At 51.9% G+C, this 16,825-nt stretch overlaps 2 protein-coding genes across 5 annotated transcripts in view; one reads left to right on the top strand and one right to left on the bottom strand.

Moving 5' to 3' along the window:
- Nucleotides 1-2,568, bottom strand: part of Rrm2 (ribonucleotide reductase regulatory subunit M2) — a 48,925-nt gene extending 46,357 nt beyond the window's left edge. For all 4 annotated transcript variants that reach the window (XR_008220117.1, XR_008220118.1, XM_052745830.1 and 1 more), the window contains exon 1: nt 1,602-2,568. The gene's annotated coding sequence lies outside the window, so the exon portion shown is untranslated. The remainder of the gene's footprint in view (nt 1-1,601) is intronic.
- Nucleotides 1,074-14,612, top strand: Cys1 (cystin 1). Its single transcript, XM_052745832.1, is given in 4 exon segments — nt 1,074-1,385; nt 1,387-1,431; nt 10,411-10,463; nt 12,685-14,612. Coding segments are annotated over 4 exon segments (441 nt in total). The 5' UTR covers nt 1,074-1,148; the 3' UTR covers nt 12,791-14,612.
- Nucleotides 14,613-16,825: the final 2,213 nt, after the last annotated feature.

Below are 16,825 nucleotides of genomic sequence, written 5' to 3'. Positions count from 1 at the left end.
GAGCCTGCAGTGAACCGGCTACAGTGGCCCCAACCCGAGGCCAGAGAGGGGTGATGACCTTTCGACCTCTAAGTTCACCCTATTCCGCCCAGGAGTCTACACAATCCAACCGCCCCAGGTTCCTGGGCAGCGGTCCCTCCCAGGTTCACACGCCCACCCCAGAGTCTTTGCTCTCGGCCTGGAGAATCTTGTTCCAGGGACACGCCCCTCTAGTGCGCCCCGCCCCAGGCCCTGGTGCAAGCCTCTCAACCCGCGCTCGGGCTGGCCACCCTGAGGCTCTCCCCTCCCCTGGACATTCTCTCTTCCTCACACGCCTGGTTCTCCTTTTCGTCTCCGTCTCCCGCCCACTTTGCCTCCGCTCTCTCTCTCATACCTGTACCTTGAGTCCCCAGCGACCCCCTCTCCCCAATACTACTCTCCAACCCTGACCCCTGATGCTCCCCTTACCCTGGCCTTCGGCTCAGCTGCAAGCATTCCTGTTCTTTATCCCCAGCTCCCTTCAGCCGGTTTCTTGCTCCCCTTGCCCCCAGGATGACTTCTACCCATAAAGCTCCCCTAAACTTCTCCAAGATGATCCCCACACCCTGACTTCCCTCCAAGTCTACCCACCCCGCGCCCTTTACGGCTCCCATACAACTCTCACTCCGTTCCACCTCCTTCCAGTACAACCCTACCCCGGCCTCCCATCTCCTGGGGGGTCTCCCGACCTGTCACCCCTACCCTCTCCTCATCCCTCTTACCCTCCTCCCCCCAGGATCTCCTTCCTTATTTTCTCCCTGTCCCGGGCACCGCCCCCCCCCCCCCCCCCAGGTCTCCTCCACTCCCATCCCCGAAGCTACCCCGTCTTTCCCGATCCTCCCATTCCCCCCGCCAGCATCCCCCACCAGCCTCTATCTTCTCCAGCCCCCCAGATCACCCTTGCCTCTCCTCTCCATCGCTCCCATCCCCACGACTCCTCCCCGCTCATCCCCCATGGCCCCCCATCCCCCGTGACTCCCCACCCCCGTCCGTCTCTCCATCGCACACCCCTCCTCAGTCCTCCAGGAGTCCCCCCTCCCTGCTCCCCCGCCCCGTCCCGCCCGCCGCGCTCCCGCCCCAGTCCGGCCCCGGCTCCCCGGCTGCTGCGCGCTCCAGGCTGGGTGCGCGCCATGGGCAGCGGCAGCAGCCGGAGCGGCCGGATCCCGAGGCGGCGGCGGCGCAGCCCCGACAGGCGCCAGGCGGGCCCTGGAGAGGCAACCTCGGAGGGCGGCACGGCTCACCAGGCCCCGACGGCCGCGACACAGGAGGAGACCGGCCGCGATCCCCGCCCCGCGACGCCCCCCGGCGGCCGGGAGGAGACCCTGCGCCTGCTGGACCAGTTGCTGGCGGAGTCGGAGGCCTGGGGACCCCCGGGAGCCGATCCCGCGCGGCCCCGCCCGGCTCCCTCTCGCGGTGAGTGTGGGCGCCTGTCCCTCCAGACTCATCCCTCTGTAGCCCCAGTGTCCTCCCACCCAGGCCTCCGTCCCTACTGTTCCCAGCTATTCCAGTGTGCGCTCTCCCCCGTCCCCCGTCCGTCCTAGGGCGTTGTGCCCCTTCCTTACCCCACCCCTGCATATTCTTACCCTGCCTCCTTGGTGGGTGCTCGCTACTGTCTCTATTTCGGGGTGACTCACAGGGACAGCCTTAAAGGACCGAGTACAAACAACAGTTGGCAGAAGAAACACCTAGAACTTTCTTCTGCTACAGGGCTCGCCTCCCTGTCCCAGTGGGGCTGCATGCACTCCAGCTACAGCATCTTTGCAGCTCAGGTGGGAAGTGACCGGCGAGGGAGGGCCTCGGCCATCAGGCTACACAGGGGGATGGGAGGAGGCGATAAGTGGGTGGACCACCTGCCAAAGAGTGGTTCGAAAACGCCCTGCCGCGTCGGACGCGTCCGGATCTTTGGCTTGCAATTCCCAAATTGCAAGCTATTTTTAAGATGCGTTGACTTCTTTTGGCTTCTTTATCCTCTCTTGCTGAACACTTGTAACAACACCCCCGCTGTTCTAGAAAAACAATTAAAAACCAGCGCTCTGGTTTGGCACGTCTTTGCTGCTACAGAGCTAAAATTCTGAACCGTCTTTGCGGCTCCTGGCTGGGAGAGGAGGCCAGAGGCAGTGTCCGTAGCCGGAGGCTTCGATCCTGGCAGCAGAGGCAGAGGGAATGTCTTCTTGGGCCCGGCTACCAGGAAAAGCCACTGGAATGGTGGGAAGACCCCTCAGCCCCGCCGGGAACAGAGCTCTGTCCCATATCCCTCCTCCCCACTGCCCTGTGGAGGTTTACAACAGGAAAAGTGAGCCGTAGTGAGGCAGACTGAATTATATAACGGGATTCCTCTAAGACTACATCAGCCTGCAGTTACATAACACCAAACCAAGAACAAACAGTTGGGGATTTTGACATAGCAAGGACACCAATTTCCAGTGTCATTCTCAAGTGCTTAGGGAACTTCAAAAGTCTGGAAATGAATGGATTTTCCCTCAATCTTGCTGAGTACCAGCTGGAAGAACCTCATAGAGACAGGAACTCCTGGATACCGCTCTAGCCCCTGGTAAGTGGGGCTTGCTTTAGATCATAGGGATAAAGACAGGTGTTGGCCTGGGATCCAGGCGGGGGAGAAGGTCCAAAGATCAAGTATAGAATGGGCTGGTGAGAAGTCAGTCTGATGAGTCCACAGGAGGGAGTGACTTCTTTACTCTGAAGTGGTCAGAGGACAAGAGCAGAGAACCGGGGGGGGGGGGGGGGGGGGGGGGGGGGGCCCTCTGTGTATCCTGACCATGGTGGTACATGTAGCTGGGGTGTAGCTGCAGAGGTCTTCAGCATCGATGCCTGGCTATGTCAGGAGGTGTAGACTCTACTGAGGAAGAAGTGAGTATTTGAAGGCTGAAGGGGAGCATGGTTTTGTGTTGTTGGGGAGATGTCTCAACACAGGAGAGGGGTGAATCAGACAGAGGAATGCTTGGGGCACCACGATCTACCAGGGTTATGCTGGCTGTCCAGCTGACCGGGTTCTGGACCCAAGCAGTAGCAGAGAGAGAGGTGTGAGAAGGTAGGTTCAAGAAATAAACTGTGTGCCAGGTGAGTAGTGGTGCACACCTTTAATCCCAGCTCAGCACTCAGGAGGCAGAAGCAGGTGGATCTCTGTGAGTTTGAGGCCAACCTGGTCTACAGAGTGAGTTCTAGGACAGCTAGGGCTACACAGGAAAACCTGTCTTGAGAAAAAGAAAGAAAGTCGTAGGCGAATCTTAAAAGGTCTTATTAATAAAAACAAACCGGGAGCCAGGTATTGGAGTGAATGCTAAAAGATCAGAGAAACAGAACAAGTCACATCCAACCTCACCTGGCCAACTTCTCAGCTGATCTTGTTTCCTCAAACTGGAAGGCTCTGAGTCCTCATCTGAATTGATCTCAGCTGAACTGCTGCTAAAAGCCTAAAAGCTTAAAAAGACCTCTAGGTCCTCACGCCTTATATACCTTTCTGCTTCCTGTCATCACTTCCTGGGATTAAAGGCGTGTGTCTTTCCCAAGCAAGACATGAGATCTCAAGTCCTGGGACGAAAGGTGTGTGTCACGGGTGATGCCTGGCTTCTAAGTCTATCTAGTGGCTGTTCTGTTCTCTGACCCCAGAGAAGTTTATTGGGGTGCACAATATATCAACCACAGGAAGTGTGAAGTCAAAGCAGGTTACTCTTTGGGGCAGGGGGATGCCTCAGATGTGTCCCAGTACTGTGAATGTTTCTCAGACTAATGAATGACTCCCAGAGTCCCAGGAGACAAAATCAGGAAGTGAGACCCCTGCCTCTAAAAACACTGCACATGCTAGAGCTTGGTACCCATGCTTCTGTTTTCTGTGCTGTGTAACTTGCCTACATCTGCTCACATCTGCAGCTGATTCCTTCAGGAGGAGCTGTACATACTTTCTCTCTCTCTGTCTCTCTGTCTCTCTGTCTCTCTGTCTCTCTGTCTCTCTCTCTCTCTCTCTCTTTTTGTTTGTTTTGAGGCAGGGTTTCTCTGTGTAGCACTGGCTGTCCTGGAACTCACTCTGTAGACCAGGCTGACCTCATACTCCGAGATCCGCCTGCCTCTGCCTCCCTAGTGCTGGGATTAAAGGCGTGCGCCACCACTGCCCAGCTAGGAGCTGTACATCTTACAGGGCTGTGCATTAGTGACTCACCACTGAGACAGAAAAGAATTGCAAGTTCAAGAACCATCCATGGAAGGTGGCCTTTCCTCAAAAATGTTTGAGAGAATGTCCCCCCAAGCAAAAAGGACCCTTTGATGGGGCATGAATACACTATTCCTATTCTTTTATTAGGAAAGAAGAATTTTTTCCTTATATTCATAACCTTCTAACACTTAGGAGTTTTTTGTTTTTGTTTTTTATAACACAACATCAAAATTAAATGACAATCCTTTTACGGGCCTTCATTTAAACACGGCAGCCAGCAGGTTGAGGTTGTACCTAGCATGTGTAAGGCCTTGAGTCTGATCCTTCCCTCCACCAGAAAGCAAGAAAACAGGAAAATTGCAACCACTGTTGACAGGGATGCTTTCATGTCTGATTATGCGTTATCCCTGAATCATCATCCTGAATGTCATGTTATACGGGACTTTATTTAAAAAAAAAAAAGTTCTAGAGGGCTGGAGGGATGGCTCAGTCATTCTGCATTTTTCCTGCTACTGCAAAGGGCCTGAGTTTAGTTCCCACAACCCATGTGAGGTTGCTCACTTCTCCCTGTAACTCCCTCCTGGGGATCCGATGCCTCCTTCTGGTCTCTGAGGGCCCTGCACTCCTGCTTAAACACGCATCTGTGTGCACATACACATACACACATACACACAGAGTACAAATAATTAAAAAATAAAATATAAACAAAAGGTAGTTTTAGCTAATATTTTAATGAGTACTTAAGTCTCAGTCATGTGTTAATGCTTTCCATGTTCACCCATATTTTTAATATATATATATTTTTTTAAGATTTATTTTTTTATTATGTATACAGTGTTCTGCCTACATATATGCTTGCAGGTCAGAAGAGGGCACCAGATCTCATTATGGATGGTTGTGAGCCACCATGTGGTTGCTGGAATTGAACTCAGGACCTCTGGAAGAGCAGCCAGTGCTCTTAACCGCTGAGCCATCTCTCCAGCCCCTATATTTTATTTTTTAATGACACAAGATCAAAAAAAGCTGGGATTACAGGTGTGTGCCACTATGCCTAGCTATTTAGGAATTTTTTGAGGCTAGATTTATTTGTTTTGGTTTTGTCAAATTGAAGGTTATAAGAAAAAAATTGAAGATAAGGATAATCTTATTAACTATCTTATTTTAGGTATGTGTATTTATGTCTGTTTTGAATTGTCCTACTTAACCCATCTCATAAACAGGTTTCTCCCTGCATGTATCCTTCCATGTTTTAAGGGACGTGAGATGGTCTACCAAACTCCTGTCCTTTAAGTCATGGTCCTACACCCCTCTCCTGTTACCGTTCTGGATTAATTTTTAATCTCATGGCCACATGAAGTGCCCAAGGCAGTCAGTAGATCTCAGACATCAGGGTATTAGTTGGGGATCTGAAACTTCAAACTCTGCAGAATGGGAAAGCTAGGGAAATCTATGGATTGGAATCGGTGGTTTTTAAAGTCATTTAGTGATTTTGAAGAACACAGCAGCGCCCCCTCAATCAGAGGTCTTTTCATGGGTCAAACCAGCTATCAGATATGGGTTCATCCATGGATGGTGGAGGCAGGGGACTGCAGTGTTCTCCTGCCTTTTCAAAAGTTTGTGGCAGGGCCCTGCTGGGGGAAGGTCACAGACAGAGCTCTGCTAGGTCATCGACTCATGGCACTGTCTCAGTTCCAGAGTCAACGGTTGCGCTGGTGACATTTGAGGGCACTTTTAGAGAAGAATTTGGTTCAGTACCAACACCATCTATTTAGCGCTTTCCGTACTGGGATAGGAACTCCATTATTTCCCCAACTTCCCAACCCCCAGTCAGTGGTGGCCTAGGGAAGTCATGAAGGGCATTGCCGTCCCTGAGAGTGTATATAGATCATTCTTCACAAGCCTGCGTGGAACAGTGAGACCTTCTTTTGGAGCTGAATGACATTTCATTCGCTGCTTTTGGATTTACTGTAGCCAAGGAGGACTGGGGGAGTCTTGCTGTGGCCACCAGCCAAGACTTTAGGGTGAGCACGGCTTGCGCTGTGGTGGAATGCGAGGTGAAGAAGCTATAGAAAGGAGCTCGCAGCTGCGGAGTCGACTTACCAGAAGGACCTACAGATGCTGGAGTCACAGCCCAAGCAAAACCAAGACCTCCGAGACAGTACCAGGGTGTCTGCAGTCAAGGCCAGAGCAGAGACCACACCCGAAAACAGCATGAAGTGGTGTGTTGACCCGACCTCAAGAAGAGTGAGACATGGGGTTGACTCACACAGTGCTGGGGAGGCCATGGAAGGAGGCCACGCCGCACCACGGAGGGAGGCCACGGAGGGAGGCCACGCCGCACCACGGAGGGAGGCCACGGAGGGAGGCCACGCCGCACCACGGAGGGAGGCCACGCCGCACCATGGAGGGAGGCCATGGAGGGAGGCCACGCCGCACCACGGAGGGAGGCCACGCCGCACCACGGAGGGAGGCCACACCGCACCAGGGAGGGAGTCCACGCCGCACCAGGGAGGGAGTCCACGCCGCACCAGGGAGGGAGTCCATGCCGCAACACAGAGGCTCTGAGGAAGGAATGCCCCATAGGAAAGACAGCACCAAGCCGCTGAGCACTGTCAGGCAGTGGAGAAACCTCAGCCAGAAGTCTCCCCAGTGCATCAGACGGCACTCCAGGAGCCAGCCTTGATGAAAGGATGGCACATTCCACCAGGAAACCCCAGAAGTGGGAAACCACTTCCACTATCTTTCAAAGCCAGTTCCTCTGAAACTGGGGAGGCACAGATGGCCTTGACCCCTCCATGGTGGTCTCTGTTCTGTTAGGGTAAGGAATGGAGTCGCATGTACCTCGCTTGCTATTGGGAGTTGGAGGTTGTTATAGAGGGCTGAGGCTTTCAGGGAAGCCACGAGGAACACTTCCTAGGAGGCCACTAACACTGACCACCGTGGTGGGAGACCAGTGCCCCCTGGTGGTGAAGAGCGGAGCCTGACTGGCAGAATCTTGAAAACTGCCTGCTGGTGGATTGATTCGCTACTGGAGGTCCCTTAACGCTTTTCTGTCAATGTGTTGACATGTCCACCGTAAAACAAACAAACCAACCACCACCGCCGGTCTGGTAATGTGTATTTTACCACAGGTAAAGTGGTTTATTTTCTGTGTGTTTTGTTTTCTTTGGTATTTGAGACAGGGTCTTACGTAGCGAAGGCTGGCCCTACTACATTCCCTTTGTAGCTGAAAATGGCGTTGAACTCCTGATCCCCCTGCCTCAGCGTCCTGAGTGCTGGGATTACCAGTGTGTGACACTAGTCCCAGCCAGACTTTAACACTAGTATTTACTTATTTGTGAGTGCCTGTGCCTGTGTGTGTTTATATGCACCACATGCATGCGGGGGCCTGCGGAAGCCAGAAGGCAGGACTGGATCTCCTGGGCTGGAGTTACAGGCAGTTCTGAGCCGATATGGAGATGCTGTAACCAAACCCAGGTACTCTGTGGGAGCGGCACACACTTTTTCTCAACTGCCATATTAAGGCTCCCTAGAGTAACAGGACTTACAGAATGAGTCGACTTTTCTATATATAAAGAAGGGGGTTTATTGGAGTCACTTACAGACCATGCTCCAACTAATCCAACAGCAGCAGGCTATGAACGGAAAGTCCAAGACTCCAGAAGTGACTCAGTCCACCGGACTGGATGTCTCAGCTGGTCTTCAGTAGACGCTGGAATTCCGAAGAAGCAGGCTCTGATGCCAGTGAAGGAATGGACCTGTTAGCAAGGCAAGAGCAAGCAGGCAAAGGGCAAGAGCTTCCTTCTTCCATGTCCTCACACGGGCTTCCAGCAGAAGGTGTGGCCCAGATTAGAGGTGCGCCTTCCTGCCTCAAGAGCTGGATCCAAGGCAGTGTGTCTTCTTACCTCAAAGGTCCGGACTAGAAGTAGATTCACCCTCTTCAAACCAAACAACAACAAAATCTCTCACAGATGTGCCCTCCACTTCTGGATTGTAGTTCATTCCAGATGTAGTTGGGTTGACCACCAAGAATGGCCGTCACAATTACTGGGCAATCTCTCCACCAACCCCTATCTGGCTTAAAACAAAAAACTTTCAAATATCTCTGGGGAGTGAGTAAAGTACCTGCTGTATAAACATAAGGACCTGAGTTCAGATCCCCAGCACCCAGGTAAAAGCCAGGTGTGGTGGTGTGCACCTGTAACCACAGTGCTCTGGGGACTGACCAGATCTGGTGTGGTGTGCACCTGTAACCACGGTGCTCTGGAGACTGACCAGATCTGGTGTGGTGTGCACCTGTAACCACGGTGCTCTGGGGACTGACCAGGGGTGGTGGTGTGCACCTGTAACCAGGGTGCTCTGGGGACTGACCAGGGGTGGTAGTGTGCACCTATAACCACGGTGCTCTGGGGACTGACCAGGGGTGCTGATGAACACCTATAACGACGATGCTCTGGGGATTGAGAAAGGGATCCCTGGAGCTCACCAGCCAGCCAGTTTAGCCAAGCTTTGAACTCTAAGCTAAAAACGTAAACAAAACAGAAAAGTAGAGTTATAGAGGAATACACTTGACTTCAGCCTGCCACACATGGATATGTACACATATCATATATGCACACACACGTCTACCTGCTTGAGCACACACCCACACACTTTTCTCCAGAACAGGCAACAGTTGATAAATTGAATGATGTCTGAAAAAAAATGTAGTTTATTCTGATGGATTCTAGAATTAGAATTACGGCTCTCGCACATCCTTGGAACACTGTGACTAGTCTGCAAGCTGCCGCTGCCTACTGCTCTGTCTCGTCCTCTCACTCCTGACTCCAGGTGGCCAGGCCTTACCTGAGCTTTCTGTCCTAAGAAGCTTCTAGAGTCCTTTCCCCTTATCTTTGCATCACTGTCCCTTCAAACCGCTCTAACAAAATGCCTTAGGCTCGGCTGCTTGTATGCAACGGAAATATTGTTCACAGTTCTTTCTAAAAATAATAATTGCTTTAGTTGTTTAACTAAGCATATATATGTATATTTTGAGACAAGTTCTCACTCTTAAGCCTCTGCTGGCTTTAAACTCAGAGCATTCCTCCTGCTTCAGCTTCCCAAATGCTGGGATTCTAGGTGTATGTTCAGGATAAATATGAATACTTATTGCATACTTGAAGAAGGGAGGGGTCAAGGCTCTTGAGACCGGGTGACATGATCTCTAGGGGTGGGAATAGGATCGTCTCATGCCACGCAGCATTGGACACTGATGTCTGAAGGGGAGGGACAGAATGACCTAATAAGAGGGGGTTGTTGGGCCGGGTGGCAGTGGCGCACACTTTTAATCCCAGCACTCGGGAGGCAGAGGCAGGTGGATCTCTGTGAGTTCGAGGCCAGCCTGGACTACCAAGTGAGTTCCAGGAAAGGCGCAAAACTACACAGAAAAACCCTGTCTTGAAAAACCAAAAAAAAAAAAAAAAAAAAAAAGAGGGGGTAGTTGTGAGGCAAGAGACGTGACCTGAGCCTTGCTGTTTCCTCTATCTATTCATGTATTTATGGGTTTTATAAGTCGCTCTCACAGCCTCAGTTTTCTTGACTGTAAAATGGGTACCTGGGGCTCCAGAGTTGGCGAGAACCTTCCCCATTCTGACGCTTGCAGTCCGTGAGTTAAACATGGTGACTGCTCTCTTCCCCATAAAGTCAGAGCGTTTATCATCTATACTATTGGCAAGTTTTTATACCTCTTTTTTGTTTTTTTTATTCTTTTGGGGGGGTTCCACCACCCAGCTCCCAAATAAATTCAGACATGGAGGCTTATTTTCAATTATAAATGCCTGGCCTTAGCTTGGCTTAGTTTCTTGCCAGCTTTCCTTAACTTCAATGTATCCCATCCACCTTTCGCCTCTGGGCTTTTCCCATTCTCTTACTCCTGTAAATCTTACTTTTACTCTGGGCTTGCAGTGTAGCTGGGTGGCTGGCCCCTGGAGAACTCCTCCTTCTCTCGATCCTTCTTTTTCAATCTTCTTCCCAGATTTCTCCTTCTATTTATCCTCTCTGCCTGCCAGCCCCGCCTATCCTTTCTCCTGTCTTGCTATTGGTCATTCAGTTCTTTATTAGACCATCAGGTGTTTTAGACAGGCACAGTAACACAGCTTCACAGAGTTAAACAAATGCAACATAAACAAAAGTAACACACCTTAAAATAATATTCTACAACACCTCTTCCTTTCCTCCTGTTCAAGGTGTCCCCAGAAAAGAAGATTAAGGACACCCTAGAAGACAGTTGTGCCTCTGAGTAAGTATGGAAAGGGGTTTCATGTCCTCCACAAGCCCACAGTGTTGTGATACTGCATGTGGGATGCCTTGGCGGGCAGCGCCAAGGTGCCCAGGTGGGTGAGGGAGATGCGCCATGAAGACATGGCAGTGGGCTGCAGTGTGGACCAGTGGAAAGTTGCTCACACCATGCAGGCACAGCATCCACGCGGAAAGTTTTATTATAGGGGGGGGGGAGAGGGAGAGAAAGAGAGGAGAGGAGGAGAAGGGGGAAGGGGTGTTTTCCTCTTAAAGGGAGATTCCGTCAGATGATTACATCAGATGACGTCAGGACGCTGGGTGGGTCCTAACACACAGTGCTTCAGATCTAGTCACCTCAAAGCGCTCCTGTCCCCACCGACCTGCAGGTCAGTGAGGCTCATGTAGAGCTGAGCTCTCTAGGGGAGCCAAGGGAGGTCACAGCAGCCCAGTCACTCACAGCAGCTCTGAACTTCCTCCTGTATGAGGTCATAACCTGGCTTCTCTGTGGCCATTCTGGACCCTTCAGGTTCATTCAGATATATCCTCAGGTGTCCTGCCTGCTCTATCCAGAGGTTTCATCTGTAAAGACTGTCCTTTGCTGTAAGGACTTCACAGGCTAGACGGTGACAATAACCACCAGTAGTTCCAAAAGGTCACCAGGAAAACGCACTTAAAACTCCCCTGCAAGTTTCACACTTGGGATTGCCAGGCTGGTGGCTCAGCTTCTAATCCCAGTACTGGGGAGTCAGAGGCAGGAGTTCCAGACCAGGCTGGGCTACACAGTGAGACCCTGTCCCAAACAGACACCCAAACCCTGCACACAGTGCCCCAGAGCCTTTAATCCTCCTCAGGGGGGCTGGGAGTACAGTCCAGGGGTACAGTGCTCCCCTGGCATTGCCATGACCCAGGAAGACTGCCCAGTACAGAGAAAAAAGTGGACGAGGCAGCAAGACACCTCAGCAGGTAGAGGCACTTAGCACCACATCTGACGACCCAAGTTAAATCTCCAGAACCCACATGATAGGAGAGACCCCAACATCTGCAAGTTGTCCTTCAAAATCTATTGTGCGCCATGGCATGAGTACCTAAACACGTTTGTACACACTCACACAAGTACATGCACACAAACACACTCAGAAGAATGTCAGTGCTTCCGGTCCCTTAGAGCACAGGGACCATGGAGCTGCTGTCGGCCCCCTCTCGAGTCCATGTCTCCTGCTCCCTCCTCTCTGGGGTCCCGCCTGCAGGAATATCAGCATGCCTAGCGGGAGCAGACAATGTGGGGGGGTCTACAGCCAGTCTACAGTGACCTTGGATACCCTTAACCCTTAAGGTCTCAGCTCTCACATCTACTAGTGCCAGGGACTGGCAGGGGTAACCCTAGAGGGGCTTGTTTCTGTCGGGGGGACTCCAGAATGCTCTGGCATTCTGGCAGGACAGCCAGCATCCTGCACGACTCCCTGGCTTGTTCTAAAGGTAGGCTGAGCCCCTTATTTGCGTTCCTTTTCCTCTAACAGCAGTCAGGAGAGACTCCCCAGGAACAGGCCAGAAGGGTAGCCACTGCCATTATTCCAGGCTTGCATGGCTGCAAGCAGCTCTCACACACTTAGTACTGTTCAGTCCCTCCTAGGTGCCCATCTCTGTTTTAGATGCATGCAGCACTTCAGCCAACCTCTAGTCAGTCTTGAGATGCAGTCCTTCCTTCTTACTGATGGAGACTGGGGCCAGGGACATGACTGGTCCAGGGCCATAGGGCTCCTGTGCATCAAAGCCTACTGAGCTCTGGCCTCCTCCAAAGCATTTGGATGTTCCCCTTTGCCCCATAGACATCGTAGGAAAGACAGATGCTTTTGACAGCAGGCTGATCTCAGGATCCCAAGCAGCGGTACCCAGGTCTCTCACTCTGTGTTTGAGAGAAGTATACAGAGCCCCAGACGCTGGTCTAGGAAGGTCAGCCAGGAGCCTTGGATGGACCGTGGCATCCAGCTTGTCCTGTTTCACTTTCATTGCAGGTCTTGATGGGTAAAAGGGGGGATGAAGGCAGATATGGGTGAAGGTGATCGTGTCCACATGTTGGGTAGAAAAGAGATTCAGGAGTCTCCTCGAACAGAGGTTTTTGGTTTGGTTGTTAGGATGGACCACTTAAAGACCACCACGTGGTAGCTAGAGGAAGTAGGAGTTTGAAGGTGATACCCGCCCTTATCTGCTTTTCTCGCCCACAGAGCCCCAAGCAGCAGCCACAAGAGGCCCGAGGGGCAGTCGGCCATCTCCTACGATTACTCCGAAGAGGAGCTGATGGCGAGCATTGAGAGGGAGTACTGCCGCTGAGCTGGCCGAGCAGCCCTGGTCACCACCGACCAGGCCTGGCAGGCCTGTGAGCTGGGCGAGTCAGAGGGTACCACCACCGTGCCCTGCCCGTGGCCCAGCCAGAGCGAAACCACTTCTTGAATACAGCCATCTTTCCAAACTGATTTTTAAAGATTCACAGTCAGAGTCCTGGGCCAAGACTAAGAAGAAGCAGGTCCTGGGCCACGGGTGTGTAAGCACCTCCTCTCACACAGGGGTGGCCTGGCTGTGTGGGTCCCCTGAAATCTGAACCTTGAGTCCTTTCTATTTACTCATTTTCCAGGAGGGGAAAGGTCAACCCCTCTTGGTATCTGTGTGTGCCACAGGCTTCTAGAAGTTTCTACCAAGGTATGCTCTTGGTCTTCGCATGAAGAGTTCTCCAGAGGGAAACAGTGGACTCCATGTATATCAGTTTCCACTTGCTCACAAAAGGGCCTGAGTATATGGCTGACAGGCAGATCCCAAGCACCGAGGTCTAGGTGGATCCAGAGACTGCATTTCCAACAGCGTAGCGGTCAGGGCAATCTGCAGGTGCAAGGACCGAGTGCCTGCATTTCAGACTGTCCCTCGGCTCCGCCCTTCCTCAGGCTGGAGGCTCCTCCAACAGCACACCAGCCTCCCCTGCTTGGATGTGGTAGGAAGAGAGCGTGGGCCAGGATCCACAGACTGCTCTGGCATCCCAGTATTACGTGAGCTTGTGATGGGATGCAGAGCTCATCGATTCTCTCTCTGGGCCTCAGTTTCTCTCTGGGGGAGAATCCTTGAGGTTCTTGAAGACCCCGTCGGGCAGCTCTGTCTCCCAGCCCTTCATCTCCCAGCTGCCACTGTGCCTTCTCCATCCTGCTGAGTGCAGAATCACTCGGATTACGGGAGCTCGGAGAGCAAGCCCACTCGAGATAGGTCTTTATGGCAACTGCTCTCCAGTTTCCCTTTGGCTGGCAGTCTGGCTGTGGACCTCTTCTCCTCCTCCCTGCTCGGGTGGAAGGCAGACACAGTAATGAGGCCAGAAGAGCCTTCAAACATTCCCAGTGGACAGATGGGAAATACAGAGTCTATGGGAAGGAGGGGAGGGCTTGTGTGGGTCCTGTAGGGTGTGTGGATGTACCGGGGCAGCAGTCGAGGGTGCGGCACGAAGGGTTCACAGATCTGTGAGTGGTGGCGCACGCTTACCATCACAGCAGGCATCAGGCCAAGGCTAGAGGACTATTGAGAACTGAAGGCTACATGGTGAATGCAAGACCAGCCCAAACCGCTTAGTGAGATTCCGTGTCAGAAAACAGTAGAGAAGGAGGGGATGGGGGCAGCTTTGGCTGAGGCCACAACAGGCCTCAGTTTATGTTACATTCCCCCTGCCAAACAGCGGCCCTCCCCCGGTTATCACACCTCTCCTGAGGACTGCTACCAGCCTGAGACTTCTCAGAGCTCAGCCTGGACTAGCCAAGGAAGGATGGTCACCCAGGACTGTCCCCACACCCATAGTCCTGTGCTGTTACCTGCAAAAGATTCCACGAACGGTTACGACTTGACAAGAGTGCCTTTGAGTTCGAAGCTGGGAGACTCGTGCTACGGTTGGAGCCCAGAGCCATGGGGTGTCCTACCAGCTGGCTGAGCATGAGGTCAAAATCTCCCAGAGCGGGAAGCCGCATCGCACCCAAGCTCAAAGCACTGCTTTTGATAAGAAGATGAGAGTTGTTTGTATTTTAATATGTTAACCCAAATATTACAAATGCTTGTTTTAAAAGAGGTTAAAATGTTACATTTTTACCGAAGAATGAATCAGGCTGTGAACTTGATGTTGCAAATATTTACAGCTTACACGTTGTGTTTGAATAGGCACATTCAATTCATAATTCACATAATTCATTGGATTAAGAGAATGGTGGGGGTCAGGCGGTGGTGGTGCACACCTTTAATCCCAGCACTTGGGAGACAGAGGCAGGTGGATCTCCGTGAGTTCGAGGCCAGCTTGGTCTACAGAGTGAGATCCAGGACTATACAGAGAAACCCTGTCTCAGAAAACAAACAAACAAACAAACAAACAAACGTACATCCCTCAATTCCAAGGATGTCCTGAGCAGTGGCTAGCCAGAGCAAGTATGTGCCAACCAAAGGGAGCTGTGGTCCCGGGGAAACTCAGGCTCTGGAGAGGCTGGTCCTGCAAGGGGTGGGGTTGGGTACACTGCAGCCCACTGGAGCACTTCCTGCACCGCCCGGGTGCCAGGTACACACCTATGTCCCATCCTGCACAGCTGCTTCATGGTTGGCTGCCCATGTTGTTTTCCCAGCCACGAGCCCAGCTCTAAGCAGAGGGTGGGATCTGCCCCCACACAGCATGAGCTGACCCTGGTTCTCACGACAGAATGTCTAAGTAACCACAGACGGCCACCGACTCGGCAAGCAGATTTCTTCCTAGATGTGCCAAGGCTGTGCTTGAGAAAACTCTGAGCCCTTCCAGTCAGAAATCATGGGTAGGCTTTCTGGACAAAGGGGGCAGAGCTTTGAGAAACCCCCAGGGTTTGTGTTCATGGGGGGTCTTGGCTCAGCTTGGAAGGGACCTCCCACACTAGCAGGGATTGGCCAACACTACCTGGAACAAGCTTTTTTTTTTTTTTTTTTTTTTTTTGGTTTTTCGAGACAGGGTTTCTCTGTGTAGCTTTGCACCTTTCCTGGAATTTGCTTTGGAGACCAGGCTGGCCTCAGAGATCCACCTGCCTCTGCCTCCCGAGTGCTGGGATTAAAGGCATGCACCACCACTGCCCAGCTCTGGAACAAGCTTTTAGCACCCTCTTTTCTGATGTTTCCAATTCCCAGAGCCAGTTTATTTCCTGGAATGATGCCCAGGCCCCTGCCTGGGAGTCCTACCCTACCCCTGGTAGATTCTGGGATTCATGAATGAATGTCACTGTCCCCTGACAGAGGCTCCCCCCCCACTCACTGGGTTGCACTCTGGAGACCGAGAGACTCTCAGCAGTAGCCAGGAGGCCAGCAGTTGAGTGTCAGGTCCCTGGGGGTATTTTTCCTCCTGTCAAGAGTTGGACAGAAATAAAATGTAATAATTTTTTTTTTAAAGGGCCAAGGTGATGCTCGGCAGGTAAAAGCACTTGGTACCAAGCCTGGCCTCTTGAGTTCCACCCCCAGAGGGCACAGAGGAGTGGCAGAAGGAAAGATCCACCTGCTGCAGGTGGCCCTGATTCCCAATGCATGGATGCCACGGCACACATGCACTCACAGCACATACACTCTCCCCTCCCCCTCTCTCCCCGTAAACATGTACATAGGGGGAAGGTGTCCTTGGGTGATTCTGAGCATTAAAGAGCAGAACCCCCATTTTATTTTAAAGTATTTTTTATTACATTTTGCGTGCACACATGCACGTGTGTCTGTGTGCATGTATAGTACATGAGTGTGCATGCCGTGGTGCACATGTGTGGAAGTCAGAGGACAATTTGCAGAAGGTACTTCTCTTTTTCCACTATGGATTCCTGTGAGCAAACAGGCTTGGTGACAGGTTCCTTCCCCCACTGAGCCCTCCTGCTAACCCATAAATCACCTACTAGACTCAGAAGGTGAGTTGCTTCCTCTAGGAAGCAGGCTCCATAATTAGACCTTCTTTGAGGGGCTGGCCTGAACCCTGGAGAAAACTTAGGCCTTAAGAAGTAGGAAGGAGGGGGCTGGAGAGATAGCTCAGAGGTTAAGAGCACTGGCTGCTCTTGCAGAGGTCCTGAGTTCAATTCCCAGCAACCACATGGTGGCTCACAACCATCTATAATGAGATCTGGTGCCCTCTTCTGGCGCGCAGGTATACATGCAGGCAGAACATTGTATACATAATAAATAAATAAATATTAAAAAAAAAAAGAAGTAGGAAGGAACGTTCCTGGTGTAAAGAAATCCTTCTTTTTGCGGGCACACACCTTTAATCCTAGTATTCAAGAGACAGAGGAAGGCGGGTTCGAACTCTGGCTGAGTTCGAAGCCAGCCTAATCTACAGATTGAGTTCCAGGACAGGCAGAGCTA

Source organism: Peromyscus californicus, unplaced genomic scaffold, assembly GCF_007827085.1.
Source record: "Peromyscus californicus insignis strain IS unplaced genomic scaffold, ASM782708v3 Scaffold_1__1_contigs__length_55948999, whole genome shotgun sequence".
Lineage (NCBI taxonomy): Eukaryota > Metazoa > Chordata > Mammalia > Rodentia > Cricetidae > Peromyscus > Peromyscus californicus.
Note: the sequence above shows the minus strand (reverse complement) of the source record. Positions and strands in the feature narration are given on the sequence as shown.